The following is a 19,631-nucleotide window of genomic DNA, read 5'->3' on the forward strand; positions in this document are numbered from 1 at the left end:
GACCTGATACAACGCCCTTCCCTTGTCTGGACCTCCATTTCCTCATCTTCAAAAATGAAGAGATTGGAGGGGTTCATCTCTAAGATCTCGTCCAGCTCTGTGAAATCTTTTCTGAAGTCTAGTTCGCGAAAGATTAATCTCAAAGGGAGGAAGAACGGGACAGAGGGAGGCAGGGGAAGGGGAGAGAGGTGAGAGGCTCCCCCATTTTTTTGTATGAGACCTTGGCCAAGAGGTTGCGTCTGAGTCTCAGTATCCTTTTTCTTAAAAAGTGAGGGGGTTAGTTCTTTCATATTCATTCTGTCCCCAAAGATTTTATGTCTATGAGTATTAGGGAACTCTTGGATCTTCTGTACCTGTGTGTTCATTAATTTCAACAGGAAGACATCCCTGGGCCAAGAATCTGCAGTAGATGTCATGGGGATCGGCCTCCAATCCCCACACACATCATTCAGTTATGAGCACGTCAACTGGTTTCTTGCAAACAGGAAGTCTTAGAAACGCAACCCTTTACTCACCACTTATTTTTCACTTAGTAACTAGATCATCAACTAAGTCAATCCCCACTGAGAGAGACCATAGAAAACATACAAAACTAAGGATTGGTCTGTTGACATTTCCTGGAAAGAAAGATGTTACTTTCTTTTACCCAACTACTCACAGTGAGGAACAGTTACCAGAAGTATCTTAAAAACCAAATTTTATTAGAATGGTTTGGGCAGGGAGTAGATAAATTAGAAGATAAAATTAAGTTATCAATGTCCAACAATAGGGAAATGCTTAAATTAATTTTATTACATTCATATGAAATTGTATGCAGCACTTAAAATGGTATTTTAAAAGATTATTTTACAACATGTGGAGATACAATATAATAAGTGAAAAAAAGCAGGATACAAACCATAATTTAACATAATTATAATTTTTGTTAAATACACACTATACATCATACATATACATTAAAAAAGATCTGAAAAAATACTCCAAAATATTCACAGAAGTAATATCCAGAAGGAGGAAGTATGAGTGATTTTATTTGCTTCTTTATGCTATTCTACATTTTCAAATTTCCAGTGATGTGTATTCATTTCTTGGTTTAGTCATTCAGCAAATACTTCTTGTGTCAACTGTGAGCCAAGTATGTTGTAGGTGCTAGTGATAGAGGCGAATCTCAGCCCTCCTGCAGCTTAGCCTCTAGTAAGTTGACCCAGATAAGGAAGAAGAAAAATCAGTAAACAAGAGGATGTGGATGGTATTATGTGCTGTGAACACAGCCAATCAGGGTGATGGGAAGGGAGTGAGGGGGCCGTGCACCTGCCTTGCATGGATGGTCAGGGAGGGCAGCCCTGAGGAGGGGCAATTAGTCCTGAAACTGAAGGACATTCTTATCACAGGAAACGGCCAGGCTGCGTGGACCTGACCACCCTGGGCACCATGGGTCTGGGAAGACTTTGGCTTCTATTGTAGGCCAGTGGGGGCCACAGAAAGCTTTCTCATGAGAGTGACCAGGTCACATGCTGCTCACACAGATGGCTCTGGTTGCAGAGTGCAGAGGGGCTCCTGATGGTGGAGGCAGCGTAGAAGCAAGGAGACCTCTCATGAGACAAGTTTTTCTTTATAATTTGCCAATTCTGGGACATCAGTTTCCACTACTGTAAAATGAGAGGCAGTTGGGCAAGGTCAGTGATTTCTAAGAGCACTTCCGGTACTTAAACATTAAAATAAACCTTATTTTTGTGTACCTGTTGACCTGTTTTGTGAAAAACATATTTAAGCTTCTTAAACACAGGGCTCAAGCCTCTGTCTCTGTTTATCCCTAGCACACCGCCTCGCACCTGGAAGGCCCCCGTGAGGTACACAGTGCCTGCAGGGGTCTGTGGGGAGTGGGCAGTGTCGTTCTTGCAGTGAGTTTCCTCTGTGCTTCCTGCAAACTCACCTGCTGAGACCGTTGTCCTGAAGGCAATAGGAGCCACGGAAGGCTCTTCAGCAAGGCTGACTTCTGCGTGTTAGCAAGTGCACGGGGGTGGTGATGCAGGAGGTCTGGAGGGGGCCAGGTGTGGAAGCGGAGAGACAGAGAGACACCTTGTTTTACTAGAGAATCCCCCTGGGCTGTGACTTTTCAAGTGAGCCCCCCTGTGAAAGCAGGGACCTGCCAGTGGGGAAGGGCCACCTTGCATGAGCCCACCTCTGCGGGGGGTGGGAGGGGGCGCACCCAGGGAGGCAGAGTGCGAGCTCCGCCTATTCATAGTTGGGGCAATAAGGCACAAAGAGACCAAAAGACTCATGTGCCAAGGATTTCTGACTTCAGGGCCTCCTCTCAGCTAATGTGAAAACCAGACTCGACTTAGCGTGTCATCCACGGAGCAGGAGGGCTGTGCCTGTGCCAGATGGAAGGGAGCGTCGGGGTGGGGTGGGGTGGGGAGGGGGAGGCAAGCATCCTGGGCAGAAACCGTGACAAATGCTCCAGTACCTTCATTTGGACACTCCCTTAATCCAAGAAGGGCTAAAATTGGCCGCGGAGCTTGCCTTAGGAAAGCAGAGCGATCAGACAAAAGGAATAAGCCCGGGTTGAGTCAGCCTGATGGTAATCCTCCTGGAGAGCATGAACATCCAACGAAAATAGATCGGAGGCTCTTTCCCAAGACACGGAGCCTGGAGATGCTGAGACCACGCCCCTCACGTGAAGATGGGGAGGGACGGTGCCACTCCCTAGAGATGGGGAGGGAGCTCTGCCCACAGAGTCAGGGCTGGGACTCCGACCCCGCTCTTCCCATTTGGAGGTCAGGGCTCATCTCACTCCTTCAGTCTGGGTCCAACTCTTTATTTGCCAAACCTGTATTCAGGCCCAATGGCAGGGGGCAATTAAAGTGATTTCAAAGCCCCTTGTGTATATTGTGTGTTGCCATGTACACACACACACATACACACACACACGCATGCATGCTGCTTTAGTTTGGTGAGAGGTCTTTTTTTCCCCATTAAGTACTATGGACCCTTAATATTACTTAAATATCTGCATTCACCACCCCAATTCAAAGGCACAGTTCACAGAACCTAGAAGCAACTCTAGTCCAACCCCTTTGTCTTGAAGATGAGGACTGGGGTCCAGAATGGATGAGGCTGCAGCTACTGAAATCCAGAACGGGCCACGCAGGGCCAGTGCTCTTTCTAGGCCGCGTAAGGAAAGAAGCATGCTGTAGTACACATGCCTTACTCTATTTTTTAAAAATATATTATTATTGATTTCAGAGAGGAAGGGAAAAGGAGAGAGAGATAGAAACATCAATGATAAGAGAGGATCATTGATTGGCTGCCTCCTGCATGACCCCCACTGGGGATCAAGCCCACAACCTGGGCATGTGCACTTGGCCAGAATTGAACCTGGGACCCTTCAGTCTGCAGGCCAACGCTCTATCCACTGAGCCAAACTGGCTAGGGCAGCACAGGCCTTACTTTCTGTTCTCAAACACAGAGTCTTAAAAGGAACGGGGATAGAGAGCTAGACGATCTCCAGCTTATGGCCTGGGCAGGGGCCTGACATCTTGGCACGCTAATCAGTGAATTTCTAAAGAAGAGCTTTACCTTCGTGGACAGTTTTTGCTGTCATGGTCACAATCATCCATTAAATAAACATTTACTGAATGTCCACTCTGCTGAGTCTATTATGTACTTTTAATCTCTTTTAATTTCCATAAGACTCTGATGCAGTGTATCACTTCTTTTCTTTTTTTCCAGAGAGAAATATACTATAGAAATGTGTCCGGGTCATAGACTCAGGAAGGTGGCAGAGTTGGGATCTGGCCTTCTGCTCTCTTCTATTATGCCACGTGCCTCAGCTATGTGGTGATCTGGACTCCACTGTGGACACTGTGTGGTTGGGGAGGGCAAGTCTCACAAGCCTAGAGGACTGTGGGGCCAGGTTTCTCAGACCCCACCCTTCTCTGGGCTGCTCAGCTCAGCTGTGAGCTCCCTGTTGCATCTGAGGTTTATAAGCCCCACCTAGAGGCTCAGGGTGGGATTCCTAGCAGCCAAGGCCATGGTGGTGGGCCTGGCTATGAAGAGGCCCAGAGCAGAGCAAAGATCATTTGCTGGCAAGGACTGACCTTGAGGGGTTTGGTCCATAGCTCTGAAGGGAACGCAGTAGGAGCGAATTCAAAGGATTGGACTCGGACTACAGAAGAGAAATAGAGCCTGGGACATAGTTTTAAAGACAGTTTGCTGGAGGAAGCCGCCTTATGTTTTATGTGTACACACCTTTCAGAGCAGGCCCTGAGAATGTCCTTCCCAGGGCAGGAATTTCCTCTAGTGGCCCCGATGGCATTGCGTTTCTGCTTTAATGTCTCCAGGAACAGGAAGCTGATGACCTTGTAGACTATTGCATTGTTTAGAAAGTTCTAGTGTTCAACTGTTGCCCAGATGTGCCTGTGCGTTGGGTCCAGGTCTGCCCTTTGGTTTGCAAAAGCTCCACGGGTTTCCTCCCAGCAGCACTTGAGATCATTTGAAGACAACTTTCACTTTTTATGCCGGGGTCCCGCCAAGGGTGCTGAGCAGAGTAAGAAGTTTGCCCGCCGTTAATAGGTGTCCTCTCTAAACAAACACATCAGCACAAACAGACAAAAGCCCACAAATAGCATTCTGTGGGCATGCTAGGTTAAAGCGGGTCAACCAGGTACGTTTCCTGCAAGACTGTTTGTTCACAACTGTTACTATGCTGTGCAGAGTGGGAGCTGCAGCAGAAAATACTGGGCGTGCAATGTTTCCCGAGTGTTTGACCTCCCACACTTTTTATTTTTTCTCCCAATGTACCTTACTGTTTTCCATATAGACCGTTAGAAATGCTGTTTGGAAAATGCTTCCCTACACAAATCCAGGTTCTTTCTATCATTGTCTCCAAGCTAAAAAGCCAGGCTCCTTCAACTATTTATTTCAGGACAAAGTGTTGGGTTTTCTCAGAATCTTAGCTCCTGTTCTCTAGTAGGGCCGTCAGATTAAAATACAGGATGTCCATTTAAACTGAATTTCAGATAAACCATCTTTTTTTTTTGGGGGGGGGGGGCGTATAAGTATCTTCCATGTAATATTCAGAACATACATGACAAAAGAACTCGTTGCTTATCTGAAATGTGAGTTGAACTGCAGGACCTGTCTTTTTATTTGCTAAATCTGGCAAGCCTAGAACGGCCCAAATGCCCTTCTTCCCTGCAAAGACGTGTTTCCCTGAGAACTGGACACAGTAGCCCAGGGGTGGACTATGACTGAGACAATTGATGACCTTGGGAGCCACCTTCAATTCCATTTTTCCCGGTCATGTTTTTAAAAGGAAAATAGTAACATTGTTTTGAACGGTTAGTGGTCAGTCTGCGGTTGACACGTACCAGATAGCTTTCTGAACCCACTGGCTAAATCCAGAAACCAATTTCCCCTCCCTCACCCCTGTTCATCAGTATATTTAAGTTTCTCTGGTGTTGGTATTAGGGAGCTTGATCCAAACATCATTTATAATCCCCTCACATTGTCTGTCTTCTCCACTCGACTGTAAGAAGCTTAAAAAAATAGGGACCAACCATGTTTACCTTGGTCATGGTTGTACCTCTGGTAGCCGGCACCGGTGCCGGCATATGTACATGTTCAAAGAGCTTTGAATAAATGAATTAATGACTTACTCACACTTTGGAAAGCGAAGCAAACCAGATAAGCTGATGCTCCGAAAAGGAGAGCTTGCCAATGGGAATTTTCCTCGCGGTTGGGATTTGTCATCTACCCCACGTTTTCCCAGACCCATTAAATCCTGCTCACCTGTGTCAAAGCCAATTCCGTTGGAAGATGCATGTACAAAACAAGAACATCTAATTGCTATGACTAAAATAAAACATTTCAGCCAAACACGAGCCGTTTTCCAGAAGCTGAAATACTTCCGGGAGGCTGCAATTTTTATCGAGGTGTGGAACCTGGCCCTTTGCAGCAGGCTGGCCTGTGCCCAGTGGGTGTGGGAGTGGGGCAGATCACACTGGGTCTTCCCACAGAAACATCCTGATCCAGAGGAATTAGGCAACGTGAACAAGGGCAGCCTCAGTGGTGGGGCAGGTATAGGAAGCAGGACACAGCATCCCATCACTCTGACCTGGTGAACGTGCATCTGGTGTCTGGCACATGAGACCAGAAAGACTTGGAGTTTTTGCTCTAAGACATAGTTGATAGAACTGGACGCTGCCCCCTCCTAACATGAACTCACCCACGCTTGGGGCTTGTCAATATTGAAAGCATCTTGGGGATTGTCCCTGGAGCAGGAGATTATTTATCTACAGCTTGACAGCTGTGGCTTCATTGCTGGGAGTGTGTGTGTGTGTGTCGGTGGTGGGGGGGTGTTAACCCTGAATCTATATATATAAAAGGCTAATATGTAAAGTGTCCCCTTGGGAGTTCGACTAGCAGACCGCTCACTATGATGTGCACTGACCACCGGGGGTGGCACGGAACGAAGGAAGGCCCTGGCCGGCAGCCAGCAGCTGGGGAAGGGAGGGCTCGGCTGGCGGCTGGAAGGCCCCTATCGGCCCTGATCGCCAGCCAGGCCTAGGGACCCCACCCATGCACGAATTTTGTGCACCGGGCCTCTAGTTTATTTATAAGATAAAATGCAGAGAAGTGCAGCAAGGAGAGCTCTAGGTCCCAGGAGGGTAGTAGAGTGCAGTCCAACTTGTGTTGCTTCCTGAGGATAAGTATAAAGATCTAAGTTCAAGGCCCAATCCACGCCCTTAGGCAAGTCTTTTAACCTCGGTCTTTTTGTCTAGGAAATGGGAACAACCAGGCTGATCTCAGATTTGTGAGGAGTGGATAAGACGGCAGATTTAAAAGCCCCCTGTGAATGGCCAAGAGCTGGATCAATATGAAGGAGAGTTACGACACAGTGTCCCCTTGAGCACAGTGCTCCGGCCCTCGGTGCTTGATGGATCTGGCAGGTTGCTGCCAAGAGAGCACAAAATAGCACCCAACTGGGAGCAAAGAAAGATGTTCCTTGCACAGCCTGAAGCAAAATAAAAGGAGCGTCACATTACATTATATAATTCCTTTTAATCATGGAAGAAAACATTTGCCAAGCGCACACTTGAAGACATACACTCTCCGTGGGCAGAAGTCTTTGGACTATGCAAATCCACTTGGGAACATCTTTATGGCCCCGAGATGTAAGGCCACAGGTGAGCCTGAATGTTCACCCCGAGTCTGTTTCTGGCCTGGCCCAGGCCCTTGCTGGCTTTGCTGGTACACAGGAGCCAAATGTACACAAGTGTAGCTCTAATGCATTGGAGGGAAAATAAGGCAGGGTGTGTGGCTGCTAAGTGACTTGCTACTTCCTCTGAGTGAGATGCTACACCCACTGGAGGGAAATTCCTTAATGCGTAAACATGTGTGTACAAGAGTCTGCTGAGCCAAGGCAGCAGGGGACCGAGTCAGACCTCGTGCCTGAAGAGGGCTTTCCTGCGGGCTTTGTCTGTTCCTTCCTCCAGTGTCACATTCCCCGTAGTGGTCCCTTATGGATACTACTTCCAGCCCCACACGGTCCTCACCAGGACCCACAGACCTCTGATTCCCATCCTTCTGTTTACTTATCTCTGTTGCCAACTCTCTGCAAAGAGCACTCGGGACTTGGAGCTGGGCAGAGGTTCTGCTTATGACTCTGGGAAGGCACAAGGCAATCTTTATGCAACCCGACCTGCCCATCCTCCCCTCCTTGCCTGGGCCAAGAATAGTCAATGATCGTGTTCTGGAAGAAACCCCACCTTGTCACTGGGTGCTCTGAGCCGAGAGAAGGGGGAGCAGAGCTGGAGGCTCACGCATGAGGCCAAGCCGCAAAGCCCAAGGCTCCAAAGTCAGAGGGCTCTGCTCTGATGCGCCACTTCCCCATCCCTCGCCAAGGACAAGCCTAGTTCTGATGGTACCCTGTGAGGAGGGTGGTATAAATCCAATGCCCACTGGATTTATATACACCATGTGTATAATACATATGGGTATGTTCACTGAGGCAGCATTTGCAAGTGAACACTCATATGTAAGCATGCATTTCTAAGAAACACACAGTGTGCCTGTGAGCCCATATGTGTGCACCGATCTACCCAAGAATGCTTTTGTATGAGTGGGCATACTTTCAGAGATCGTCTCCAAGTTCAAATAGGATCTCTGCTATAAACATAGCCATGGCTCCTAAATGCTTTTAGGATAAAGACCTTAATGGGGCCTCAAGGCCCTTCAGGTGTGGCCCCTGGCCCCTTTGGCAGCTTCATCCTGCACCTGCTATGCTCTCCCTCTGCACACCAGCTGCACTGACCTTCTCTTAGAACTTCTTATTATGAGAGGTTTCCTTTCAGCACAGGACCTTTGCAAGTGCCTGTCTCCCTGAGTGGCATATTCTTCTCTCTTTCTCTAGAAATGATCTAGACCAGTGGTTGGCAAACTCATTAGTCAACAGAGCCAAATATCAACAGTACAACGATTGAAATTTATTTTGAGAGCCAAATTTTTTAAACTTAAACTTCTTCTAATGCCACTTCTTCAAAATAGACTCACCCAGGCCGTGGTATTTTGTGGAAGAGCCACACTCAAGGGGCCAAAGAGCCGCATGTGGCTCGCGAGCCGCAGTTTGCCGACCACGGATCTAGACTTCCTTAGCTCTCGGCCAAAACCTGACCTCTCCGGGAGAACCTTTACTGAGCTCTCCATCTTAGATGTCCCCAAAACACCTGTATCTCCTTCTTAGCACCTATCCCAGTTGCAGCTTTGCATGATTTTTCAAAAAATTTCTCTCCATTACGCACAGACTCGGGAAGAACACAGTGGACATGCATTGAATTAAGGGTTTATATACTTACCCAGGAAGAGGGGTCAGTATGAGCCTGCCCTTACGTAGCACTTAGGTAGCAGTGGGACCATGACTACTACACATGGCATGTTTGCTGATTCGGAGCACACGGAAGTATGCTTGGGAACCCCTGTGTGTGTATTTATCTAAGGAAGAATGATTAGACCCGAGTGTATCTGTGTCCTCTAGGGATGTGCATATTCGTATGGAAGTAGACACAGAAGAACCTCCAAGTGAACATACATGTATGTGAAAATGCATGTGGGTATCTGTGTCGGTATGGGTGTTGGCATCAATGACCGAGTCTGTGTGTGTGCCAGTGTGTTTATTTGGGAGGTGTATGTATATGTATGAGTCATACTCTTCTCTGCAGCTGGGCGGGTCCCCTTCAGATTTTGAAGTAGGCGGGTTGTGTACATTAGGCAAATTGATTCACATAGACCTCAGTGTGATCTGACCTGACCGAGGCAGAGTGTCCAGGAGCAAGGAGCACTGGACAAGGAGCCCATCCCGGAGCAACATCCCCCTCTCTTCCTGGGCTGCTCCTTCCTGGTATTCAGGCAGAGGCTCTGGGACCACGTGACAATGATGCTATTGGGAGGCATAACTGTTGTCACAAAACACATTTGTAATCAAGTGCCTGATTGCTCAAGGCTCTTGATTATCACCTTCCTTCTCTCTAGTCACATTGTATTTTTAAATTGTTTTCATCTACATTGTTTTATTTGATAACAGGAAAATTAGAATTCCGTTGATTTGCAGCAGCATTATTTTGGTGAATGCCCGCAGCTGTACGGGATCATGTTTTCCATGCCTACATCCTACATCCTTTTGAGCAGGGAAGGGTGGGAAGGGGAAGACAGTGTGATTTCTAGGTCCCTGAATGCGATCCTCAGAGCACCTGACTCACCTCCTCTAGAGGAAGTTGTGGCAAAACCCAATCGCTGGCCCTCAACCACAGCCTGTTAGATCAGAATCTCAGGGGTGGGGGTGGGGGATAGAGGGTGCAGGGAGAGGGGGAGGGGCATCAGGAATGTGCATTTTCTCAGAATTTTCCCCCAACTACTGTTGGGGCTCTGCCAGGTTTGGGACCTACTGCAGTAAAATAAAATACTGTCAGGAGATTTACACCAAAACTGACCCCACTAGCCCTTCCACGGTCCTTTAGGAAGAGATTTCTAAGGCTGGCCAGCGGGGCCCTGGAGCCTGAGCCGTTCTCTCGGGCTGAGGGAGCAAGGTGAGCAGCTGGATTTCTAGAGAAACACGGTGGGAACGTAAACCAGCAAGGGATCCTGACTGTTTGTGGGCAGAACAGGCTTATGGGTGCAATACATCTCACGAGAACAGTGAGTACCTCGCCAACAAAACAAAACAAACCAAACAAAGCAGGCTTGTCTGCAATATTTAGAAACATCTAATAGGCGTTTTCTAAAGAGAAAAGTGGGCAGGAGAATGGAGACAGAATGGGGATGGTGAGGGCAACTCCCCAGGAAGGGCAGCTGTGCTCTGGGACACAAGGCCGGGCTGCAAGATCAGTAATGGCGAGGGCAGGAAAAAAAACAGGGGGCTCCCCGGGACTCCGCTTTTGCTTTGTCATGGGTGTTGCTGCTGTGATTTTCACAAATATTTTCGCTTTCTGGATAAATGAACACATTCAGCAACTCCAGTCTTCCCCTCACAGCACTGGAAAAATAAGAATGGAACAAGCAGACGAGATGGTCCTCGCCTGGCCCCGGTCCTACCTCATGGCTGACCCGCCTCTGGCCACCCAGGCTCCAACGTGAAGGGCCCGCTCAGTGCCCATCCCACCCTGATAAGCTCTGATGTGAAACCTGAGATGTTGACACAGACCTGAGCAGAGAAATGGGAACAGCACTCCATTTCCAGATGTCAAGGGTTTCCTGACTCAAAAGCAGTGATTTGACTCAGCGCAAAGCCGTGGGCTGGTACAGGTGCCTTCCTCTGCCCCCGACCTGCCAGGGGCAGCTCAGTCCTGCTGAGCTGACTCAGGTGAAGGACACCGAGCTGCCAGCTCTCAGGGCAGCCTGGCTTCCTAGCTGCTACTTAGCCACAACCTACTTAAACAGCATGGGCTTACCCCTTAGTTCCAAGCTCAGAAATTAACCCGGCCTCTCTGGGAAAATCCCTGGAGAATCACCAAAATGCACCCGTAAGAAACACCCTCCCAGCAGGGCCTCTCTCCTCTCTGACCTGACCTCGAGCACAGGTCTGCACACCTGGCTCTACTCCAATGAGTCCTGTGATCTTCGACAACTTAACTCCGTTACGTTTCAGTTTCCTTTCCAATAAGATGGAGACCAATATAATTATGAGCCACTACGATCGCAAGAGGTGCTCTATGGACTAGAGACCCGCTGCTGCACTTTTCGAACAGCAGGGATTGGTCATCATATAACTTGAGTAGACGGATGTTAACACAAGTCCACAGGCCGGCACAGTGGCACATAACAAGGCAGCGAGAGCCTGCCCGGGTGCCGAGAGTGTGCTTTCACAGTCAGAACCCAGGTGCAGCGAGTGTGCTTTCAGAGAGACAAGTATAGAAACATCTTTTCATCCACCGGCAAGGGGTGGGGGGGGGGGGAGCATTCTGTTTAACTTATAAAATGCATCTCTGTAAGCCTGTTCCTCAAAATGTGGTCCATGGACCACCCATGTAGGAAAAAACGGGCAAACATGCTACAATGCAGATATAAAAAATATATATACAGTCTTTATTTGTTAAATTGATTGAGGTGACATTGGTCAACATGAACATATATAAGTTTTGGGTGTGGGTTTCTCTGACACAAGATTTGTATATTACACTGTGTGCTCACCACCCAAAGTCAAATCTTCTCCTGTCGCCTTATATTAGGACCCCCTTCTCCCTCTACCCGCTTTCATCTGGCAACTACCACACTGCTGTTTCTGTTCATGAATTTCAGATTTGCAGCAACATGGATGGACCTTGAGAACATTATGCTAGGTGAAATAAATCAGTCAGAAAAAAAAGCTAAGAACAATATGATTTCACTCATGTGTGGGATATAAAATGCAGATTCTGGAGCCACAGCTCAGATCTCCCAATCTAGATGCTCTGGGGGTGATAATTCGAAATTGTTGACCACTGTTCCTGCTAGGCCAGTAGACCGGTAGGAATTATCATACCTGGAACATATTATACATAAAATACACACAATGAGGCATGTAAAAGCATTAGGGGTGGATTTAAAATTCTATGAATAATCTAATTCCATTTTTATTAAAAAATGTATTTATACACATTGTCTAGCCATGCTTAGGACAAGGATTGGGAGGATACGCATCGCAGGCAATGGCTGTGCCTAGCCGGTAACGTTATCTGTGATTGAGCTCATTTTGTGCTTTCATAATTTTTTCAATGTTCTACAATGAGTTCTATTACCTTTTTAATAAGGAAAAGAAAGTGCTTTTAAAATAAAAGCAATGAAGCCAGATGCGCAGCACTGAAGACTTCCTGAAATCTTACAGATGTCAACCCAGGTATTTCTCACTAGAGATGATGAGACAGGCCTAGAGCAGGGAAGTGACCTGCCTGAGGTTGCCCACCCAATTAGTAGCTGGCTAAGCCAGACTCCAAGTCTCAGGCTCTGAGACCAGAGTGCTCCGAAGTGCTTGGTGCTGGCCAGGGACCTGCCTCCCTTCCTTCCAGGCCGTGAGGGTGACGGAAAGACCACAGGAAGTGCAATGATTCCGAGGGTGGGGAAGGATGTAATAGCCTTTGCAGACAGGACTGTGCAGCTCTCATTAGTCTCTCTCTGGGAGTTAGTAGGTCATTTGCAAAAGGCATGGGAAGAGCAGCTGATGAAAAGGTCTAATAGTTTGGAAAACTGCTTAACCTTCCTGCTCTATTTCTGGATTTTCAGGGCCAAAGACCGCTGAGATCTGATTTCCCTTGGAGGTCTTCCTGTTTAGGAATGCAGCGAAACCTCTGAAATCCCATTGAATTGGGAGCAGCGTAGCTGGGATTAGGGAACGGTCTGAATACTTTTTAAAAACATTCAGGTCTATTGTTTTCAAGGACATAGAATTCACAGACTTGAAAGGAGCTGAGTCCCGCTCCCGCTCAGCACAGGAACTCCGCGTGCTTCGTCCTACACTGAACTTAATGTGGGCTTCCTTGAATGCTCCCAATGACAGGAGGCTCACTATTCTGATAGGTAACCTATTTCACTCTTAGAAAAGTCTTTCCTTCACCTGAGCTGGAATCTACCTTCCTCTGAGGTTCTGCTTGCCTTCTGGTTTTCATACAGAACAGAAAAGCTCTTCTCCCTCCGATGGTTTGAAAATATCTGAAGGCAGTTATCATGTACCAATAGTCTTTTTCTGCAGGCTGACCCTCCACCAGGATATTCAACCATTATTTATATGATAAATGTCATCAACTCTAATTAAAAATATAAACTGCTGTCTCTACTTAGCCTCTAAATCTATATACCTATATCTATATCTATCCATATCAATATCCATATCCATTTCCATTTCCATACCCATATCCATATCTATATCTATTATCTTGACATCGCTATAGACATAGATATTCGGAGAGCTTAGAAACCACCTGCACAGGCCATTTGATAGATCCAGGATTCTTTTCACCTCACCTTGGCTCCTATTATTCATAAGACACCCGTACTTCTCAAGTTCTTGAAAGTGCTTGGGAAGTTTGTTCTCTTAGGTATGTCAAAAATGCCTCTTTCACTTTATATTTGCACAGTCAATGAGGTAGGGATTAGTACAGAGCTGAATTTAGTGTACGTTAAATTGCCAATGAAAAGTCTCATTCAAAGTGCATTGCCACTCCTTGCTCTTTGCTGTCAGATCACCTATCTCCCTTGCCCAGAATACTTCAGAATGGGTAACACACCTATAGGGCCACATAGGCCTGCACATTTTCCATAAGGTTCAGCTAAGTGCTCGGTTTAAGAGACCTTCCCAGCCTTGGAACCAAAAGTGAATTTGCCAGGACATGAGGCGGGCCGTGCTTCTGCTTTACCCTGTGCTTGCTTAAAAGTTTCACATCCTCTTTTCAGTTTGGACTAATTCTCTGATGAAAAGACAAAGCAAAGATTCAGAGAAGCGAACTAGGCATGCCAGTGATTGGTTCCCTGTCCCAGTCCCCAGCAACCATGCAGTCACATGCTTCGGAGGGAACATTCCTCCGTGCCCCAACCCACAGCACTCTCCCTCTTCTCTCAACAAGGTATTGCATTTCCAGTTCTTACATTTGTCCTGGCGCAGATGACAAGCTGCCTCATGCTGCTTCCTGGTTTGCATGTGTGCTGGTCTCCATGGGCGCTGGACTCACATGGTCCTGGGTTCCAGTCCTGACTCTGCAACTGGCCAGCTGTGTGGCTTTGGAAAGTTACTTAACCTTTCCGAGCCTCCGTCTTCTCATTTGTTAGATGAGGACAATTATGCTACCTACATCAGAAGGTTGTCAAGATGACTTAATGCCTAAAAAGGTGCCTAGCACAGTCCCTAACATTCAGCAAGATTCCTTACAAAGGATCTGTTTAATATTATTAATATGATGCTACAGGAGGCGGAGACTGAACCCTATATTTTTCTTGTACTGCACACAGTAGATGCTCTATAACTAGCCCCCAGCTGATTCTGGACTAGCCTGCCTTTGGCAGTAGGTTCACTGGATTATAAGCATCTTGTAATGACAGTTCCTATTTCCAAGCTCCTTTTCCCCAGATTCCTTCCCCCAATAACAATCTGGGAGTGGGGAGGTGGGGGGGGGGTGTATGTGGGGGAGGACCCACCCTGTCCTGCCACTTTGCACACCTGTCAACTTGCATCTCAGGATAAGGTTCTCATTTGACAGACTCTGAGGACTTGCTGTCCAGACAAAGAAAACTTTATGACCATGAAGCCAACACAGACCTTATGTAACCAACCTGTCAGCAAACAGAGGCACAGAGGGACACTGACAAATTCCTGCCCCAAAAGAAACAAATCGAAACAAAAGGGGGCAGAGAGCAAGGGACTGAGACATGCATATAATGCTCCTGCTTGTCAAGACCCTTAAAACTGATCAACATTCTTAAAGTATTCTTAAAAGGACAGGGATATGGCTAAACTCCCTTTTACTGGGGAATCTAAATTAACATTCATAGCCGAACTTTTAACTGACATTACATCAGATGCTCCTCTAACCAAACAAGCATATACAGTAGAATTCCCTAATTGCTGACCGATATCTGCTGAGGACTCTTGCTGAGTCAAAGAACATTCTTTCTCTTGTCCCTACAGCAGGTTTGTTTATTGCCTGAATTTTGTGTTAATAATTTTGTGTAAAAGCAATAAACACACCCAACTGAAATGAATTTGTTATGTGACAGCCCCAGGTCAAAGCCTCCACAATTGAGGGTAAGGGAAGAATTCAATGGGCATGTGGCGAACAGAATACACCAGTTCCCGGACCTCCTTACAGCCGGGTTCCCTGGCTGGAGCCCCATCTTTCATGTCCTTGGCTTCTTACCTTGAGCAGGCCATTCCCCCTTGTAGGCTTTTGGTCTCTGCCGATGTCGAATGCTTTCTATGGGCTCTTCCAAGTCCAAGATCCCGTGAAGCTATGAGGAGGTGGGGATTGGCTAGAGAAGCTGCCTGCATCTCTGGGTGTGGGGCCCAGAGCAGGAGAAGAATGTGATAACAGGTATGAAAGCCTTTGGAGAAAGAGTAAAGGTGCTGAATGGCAGACACTCTTCAATTCTCCATGGTACATTCCAAAATCATAGGCACCCAAGTTTCTCCTGAGAGCTCAGTGCTCACCCAGGCACCCATCACTGAACTGACAGGAAGCAGGAGGGGTCAATGCTTTTCTGGTTGGGGACCGTGGCTGGGACAGAAGGGAAGAGAAAAGTGGAATCAGCTTTATGAGCGAGTGAAATGGCAATGAACCCTGCAGGCTGATCTCCAGGCTAGCGTTGCCAAGGAGGGCGCTCCACCCGGTCAAACCTGGGCCAAGCCTTGGCTTAGACACACAGGCAAAAATAGAAAGGGGGTGAGAGAAGAAATGTGTTTACTTTTGTGATTTTCCCTCATGCGCCTTCTAACAGCATTATCTCTCCACAAACAGGCAGTAACAGCTCCCAGGCCTGGCTTCCATTGATAAACCCTCCCCAACCGTTCAGCCCATAGTCAGTATCTGGGCAGCTGGAAGGTGCGCTCGGAAGGCAGCAGAATGGAGTGAACAGAGCACTGGCCCAGGGTCTGCACTCACCGGTGAACCATGAAAAATCCTTCCCTGTGGCTGCGCAAAATTAAGTGCTTAATCAGAAAGAATCTAGAAATCTGTTTAGATTTTTGCGTTATATCGGTGGCTCTCTCCCAGGAGCAATCTCACCCCTCGAGGGGGTTTTGGCAATGTCTGGAGACATTTTTGGTTGTCACAACTCAGAGGGTGTTACTGGCATCTCATGGGTAGGGGCCAGGGATGGTGCTGAACATCAGACAATGAATAGGACATTCCCCACCACAGACAACTACCTGGTCTAAAGACTAGTGCTGAGGTTGAGAAATCTTGGTTTATCTTAAAGTGAGAAGAGTGTAAGGGAGAAAGGAAAGGGGACAGAAGTAAAGAAAGAGGAGGGATTAGAACCCTGTTTCTAGGTCATGGGGTGTTCATCAGCTAAGTGGCTTCCAGCTTTTCTCCCTCTGACCTATGTCCTTTCAGTTTCCCTTGAAATTATAGGGTGAAGTTTAGTAGTTTTTTTTTTTTTTTTTTTTTTTTTTACATTAACTTCTGACTTATCCCTCAAATGCCAAGCCCCGGTGCAGCACAAAGAGCCCCACTCCGAGACACAGCCAAACAATAAATATAAGCAGCTATTAAGCAAGTAGAACTAGAAGGTGGGTGGTGGGGGTGCACGAAGGGACACAACAGATGCTCCTAACTCCATGTCCATGAGTCAGTGTTTCTGATGTAACAACAAAGAGTAATCACCATAGGACCAGTGAGACGAGCTCGGCCGGGAGCAGGCGGAACTGATCTGGGGCCCTAGCATCAGGAGAGACCAAGGTTGCAGGCGACAGAATCAAAAGCAAGTGAAAGGGTTAAGCAATCAGGGCATGCCATTCCTGTGCCATTCCACATTAAGTCACCGGGCAGTTATTACAAATAGTTACCTGTGGTTTCCATTGGGGGAGGCAAGCACACTCCAGTCAAGGGGTTTTGGAGAAACAGGTGCAATGAAGTCATGGTCAAACAATTTATTTACTGTAAACTTTAGACTTTGCTCAGGAAAACAACGGAAGCTACCCCTGAAATGCCTGCCTACAACACCCTGTTTCAGCAAATAAGAGGAGCGTGTTCACAGCTGTCAGGTCCAGGATACTCCGGATCCTCCATCCGAGGGGGCAGGAAGGAAGGTCTCCTTCAGATACACATTACCAGCAGCAATAAATTACCCCTAATACTTGACTGATGAGGTAGATACGCAGAAAAGTCATCAAAACATAGCAGCCCCAGGTCCTCTGGGACAGAAGCCCTTCAGACATAAACGGACACGTTCCATGCAAAGAGGAACTGAACTGTACAAGAAACAATCACTCCAATAGGTGTTCTCTTTTTTACAGCTTACAAAAATAAAAAAAAGGCAGAAGGATGTTCTTCCTCCTGCACATCTCTATACAATTTCATTCTAAATTTATTACACTTAAGTTAAATAGTCTGTTTAGTGTCTTGTTGGGGAAGGGGGTCTGAAAAAGTAGAAAAGCTGCATTAGAGCAGTGAGTCATTTGTACTACAATTCCTCCCTTGTGAATCAATGCTATCATTCGGCACAGTACCTTGACGATTCACAAAGTCTTCCCTGCCCGGAGCATCCTCACACAGCAGTTTGCTGTCTTTCTCCTGTCCCAGGTGATATCCACTGGTTTCCCCTGTATAGTCAGACTTGTCATTGCTATTGGAATAGCCATTCCCATAGGCCTTCAGAGAAGACCTGCGCAGGCACAGAAGCTCCTGGAAGGCGCTCCTGAAATCTGGGCTCCGGCAGTAGATAAGGGGGTTGAACGCCGAGTTGACATAGCCCACCCAGTTTAGGAGGATGTAAACGTCCTTAGGGATGAGGTTATCCTGGATCACGTGCACAATGTTGACGATGAAAAAGGGCAGCCAGCACAGGGTGAACGTGCCCATGATGATGCCCAAAGTCTTGAGGGCTTTGTGTTCCTTCAAGCAGAACTTGGAGGACCTGCGATGTCCATGCCCGCTCCTGCCATCCTCCACTTGGCTGAGGTTCTGGGCATGGAAGCGGCCCTCGAATTTGTCGATCCTCTGGAGTTGCCTTTTGGCCACCTGGAAGACCCTGGAGTAGACGAAGACCATGACCACCAGGGGCAGGTAAAAGGAAACGATGGAGGAGGCAATGGCATATGCTTGGTTCGTGAAGAAGTCACAGCAGGTATCTTTGGCATAGCACTTGATGGCTTCGTCGTGGGTGGCCCGGTACCAGTGCATCTGGATGGGCAAGAAGGAGGTAAGGCCTGACACGATCCACACCATCAGAATGACCACCCGGGCCTTATTCTTGGTCAGCAGGCTCTGGTACTTGAAGGGTGACGTGATGGCAAAGTAGCGATCCACTGCGATCACGCACAGGGTCTCAATGCTGGCCGTGACGCACAGCACGTCAATGGAAGTCCAAAACTCGCACCAGAAATTGCCAAAAGTCCACATTTTCATAAGGATGTGGCTGGCCCCAAAGGGCACCACCGCCAGGCCCATGACCAGGTCAGCACAGGCCAAGGAGGTGATGAAGTAGTTGGTGACCGTCTGCAGACGCTCGAACTTGGCAATGGCTGTGATGACCAGCACGTTTCCAAACACGATGGCCAGGACGATGAGCGACATGAGGATGGCCATGCCCACCACCCACGTCTCATCCCGTTCCTGCGCGATGTCTTGGCCCGGTGCATGGCTTCCGTTGGGCGCCAGCAAGAAGACGGTGCGGTTCCCCGGTTGCCCCATGGCGCGCAGGCTGGCAGGTGAGCGCAAGGGCTGCGGGCGCACTGGCCGCGCCTCAGAGGGCGGACCTTCGGCTGGGCGCTGCGGCCAGCGACGGAACGCCTAGAAGCCTCATTCAGCCGCCGTGGGGTGGGTGTGGTGGGAGCCCGTCCTGCACTCAGCTTGTGGGGTGCCCTGGGCTCGCGGTGCCCGTCAGTCCCAGCCTGAGATCTAGAGCAGCCGCCTCCAAGTGCGCGCTGCCCGTTATGTGCACAGGACTTTAGAGGAACTGCCTCCCAGGTGACGTGCGGGAACTTTCCGCCAATGGCTCACCGGCCTCTCCAAAGGGGCGAGGCCCCCACCTCTTCCTGCCCCTCCCCTCCCCTCCCCTCTCCCGCCCCCTCCTGGGGCGGGCCCGGGCGGAGCCCAGCTACTCCGGTCAGGCGGGCGGGCCACCACCCCTCCTGGCTCCCCTGGCTGGCCCCGGAGGGATGGCGCTGGGGCTGGCACGCTTACAGCCAACCTGGGAGGTTTGGGCTCTTCTGTGGCTGCTACCTGTCCGCCCTGGGCGCTTGTGGGGACTGAGATCTCAGGTCAGAGGGCGGCACGCGGACACTCCCCCACATTCGGAAACAGAGGCGAGTGCCCAAGGAGACACGCACCGACAGGCACACTTGCACCCCGACCGACATGCTCGGGCTTATACGGAACCACAACCATCGACGGAGACACACCCGTCCAGCGCACCGACAAACACCCTGGCGAGCTCCGAAGCCGAAAGGCGCA

At 48.4% G+C, this 19,631-nt stretch overlaps 1 protein-coding gene across 4 annotated transcripts; it reads right to left on the reverse strand.

Annotated features, from left to right (window-relative positions):
- Positions 1–682: 682 nt before the first annotated feature.
- On the reverse strand, positions 683–19,101 carry ADRB2 (adrenoceptor beta 2). Of its 4 annotated transcripts, none has more exons than XR_013960810.1 (4): positions 17,024–19,097; positions 4,252–4,540; positions 1,934–2,037; positions 683–1,191 (listed from the first exon to the last, which is right to left on the reverse strand). XR_013960810.1 is itself a non-coding variant. In XM_080672189.1 (3 exons), exons 1-3 carry the CDS (start codon positions 18,867–18,869, stop codon positions 1,150–1,152), a joined length of 1,329 nt encoding a protein of 442 aa, XP_080528315.1. In that variant the 5' UTR covers positions 18,870–19,099; the 3' UTR covers positions 683–1,149. The 4 variants fall into 4 exon arrangements, 2 of the variants coding, with proteins under 2 accessions (XP_080528315.1, XP_080528316.1); XR_013960811.1 differs by having other exon boundaries at positions 776–1,649; positions 17,687–19,093; XM_080672189.1 differs by lacking the exon at positions 4,252–4,540 and having other exon boundaries at positions 17,687–19,099.
- Between the last annotated feature and the right edge of the window lie 530 nt (positions 19,102–19,631).

The sequence above is a fragment of the Plecotus auritus genome, assembly GCF_963455305.1.
Source record: "Plecotus auritus genome assembly, chromosome: 6".
Classification (NCBI taxonomy): Eukaryota; Metazoa; Chordata; class Mammalia; order Chiroptera; family Vespertilionidae; genus Plecotus; species Plecotus auritus.